Source organism: Aphanomyces invadans, assembly GCF_000520115.1.
Source record: "Aphanomyces invadans strain NJM9701 unplaced genomic scaffold supercont1.8, whole genome shotgun sequence".
Taxonomy (NCBI): domain Eukaryota; phylum Oomycota; class Saprolegniomycetes; order Saprolegniales; family Verrucalvaceae; genus Aphanomyces; species Aphanomyces invadans.
In genome coordinates this window covers 535,393-536,385 of record NW_008580153.1, presented here as the reverse complement: position 1 = coordinate 536,385, position 993 = coordinate 535,393, and the positions used below count along the sequence as shown (strand labels likewise).

The following is a 993-nucleotide window of genomic DNA, read 5'->3' as shown; positions in this document are numbered from 1 at the left end:
CTTTAATGGGAACAAAATCAGCCCTCTTAAACAAGAATTCAATAAATGGATGAGCCGTGTTCGCCAGTCGGTTGAGTGGAACTTCAAAATCTTGAAGGCACTTTGGTCTTTTATCACGTTCAAGGTGTTTCGAAGATTCAACTCTCACCTGTAGCAAAAACTGTGTCTATTGCGACGCTGCTGACTAATTGCCACTGCTGCCACTTCCGTGGAAACCTAATCAGTCACTTCTTCAACATGGAGGCTCCCACCGTGAAAGAATACCTCGACATGCTGGAAGTGGTTGTTGTTTGAAAACAAAGATCTCATTTGCATTACAATTTGTTTATCAATGAATTCATCAAGTTCTACATCGATTCCTGTTGTTTCAATGTTGACTCATGTTGTTGGTGCTCTCCAAGTACCATTCTGTCCTTTTCACGTTCTTCCATTTCACGATGAAACTTTTCCCGTTGAAAATTGAGCTCGGCCTTGGACTTCCACAACTGTCATCGTCACCGTTTTTGCGTTTCCCCAACGAGGTCATGGCCTCTTCACGAGCAAACGCTCCCATGCTTCCGTTCTGTTCCAAAGCTTGCTTGGACTCGATGGCACGTCGTGCTTCTTCTTCCTTATCGTCATCGTACGCGGCGATGAGGTCGTCCATGAGGGCATCCTTCTCGGTCATATCCTCTGCGACACCTGACGCACGCGCAGACTCGTTGTTTTTCTTCATATGAGCTTCGATAAGAGCGCTGAACATGTTGCTCGCTTTCTTGCCGTCAAAGTCAGGACGACCAAACTTGTCGGACGACGCAAGAGCATGCGCTACTGCCGTCCACTTATCCATGATGAGGCCATGGCGAGCAAGGAAAGGTATTTCAGAAGCTACTTGACGTAGTAAAGCAAGTCCTCCTCTTCGGAGAAGTTACGCCGCTTCGACTTGGGCGGCATGCTGTGCTTGTCCCGAAATCTGCTCTGTGGATTCATTCCGCACAATTCACCAGATTTGTG

At 47.1% G+C, this 993-nt stretch overlaps 1 protein-coding gene across 1 annotated transcript; it reads right to left on the bottom strand.

The window, feature by feature from the left end:
* Positions 1-367: 367 nt before the first annotated feature.
* Positions 368-829, bottom strand: H310_04905 (hypothetical protein; the record flags this gene model as incomplete). The annotated part of the gene is made up of 1 exon (XM_008869450.1): positions 368-829. One exon carries the CDS (start codon positions 827-829, stop codon positions 368-370), a length of 462 nt encoding a protein of 153 aa, XP_008867672.1.
* Between the last annotated feature and the right edge of the window lie 164 nt (positions 830-993).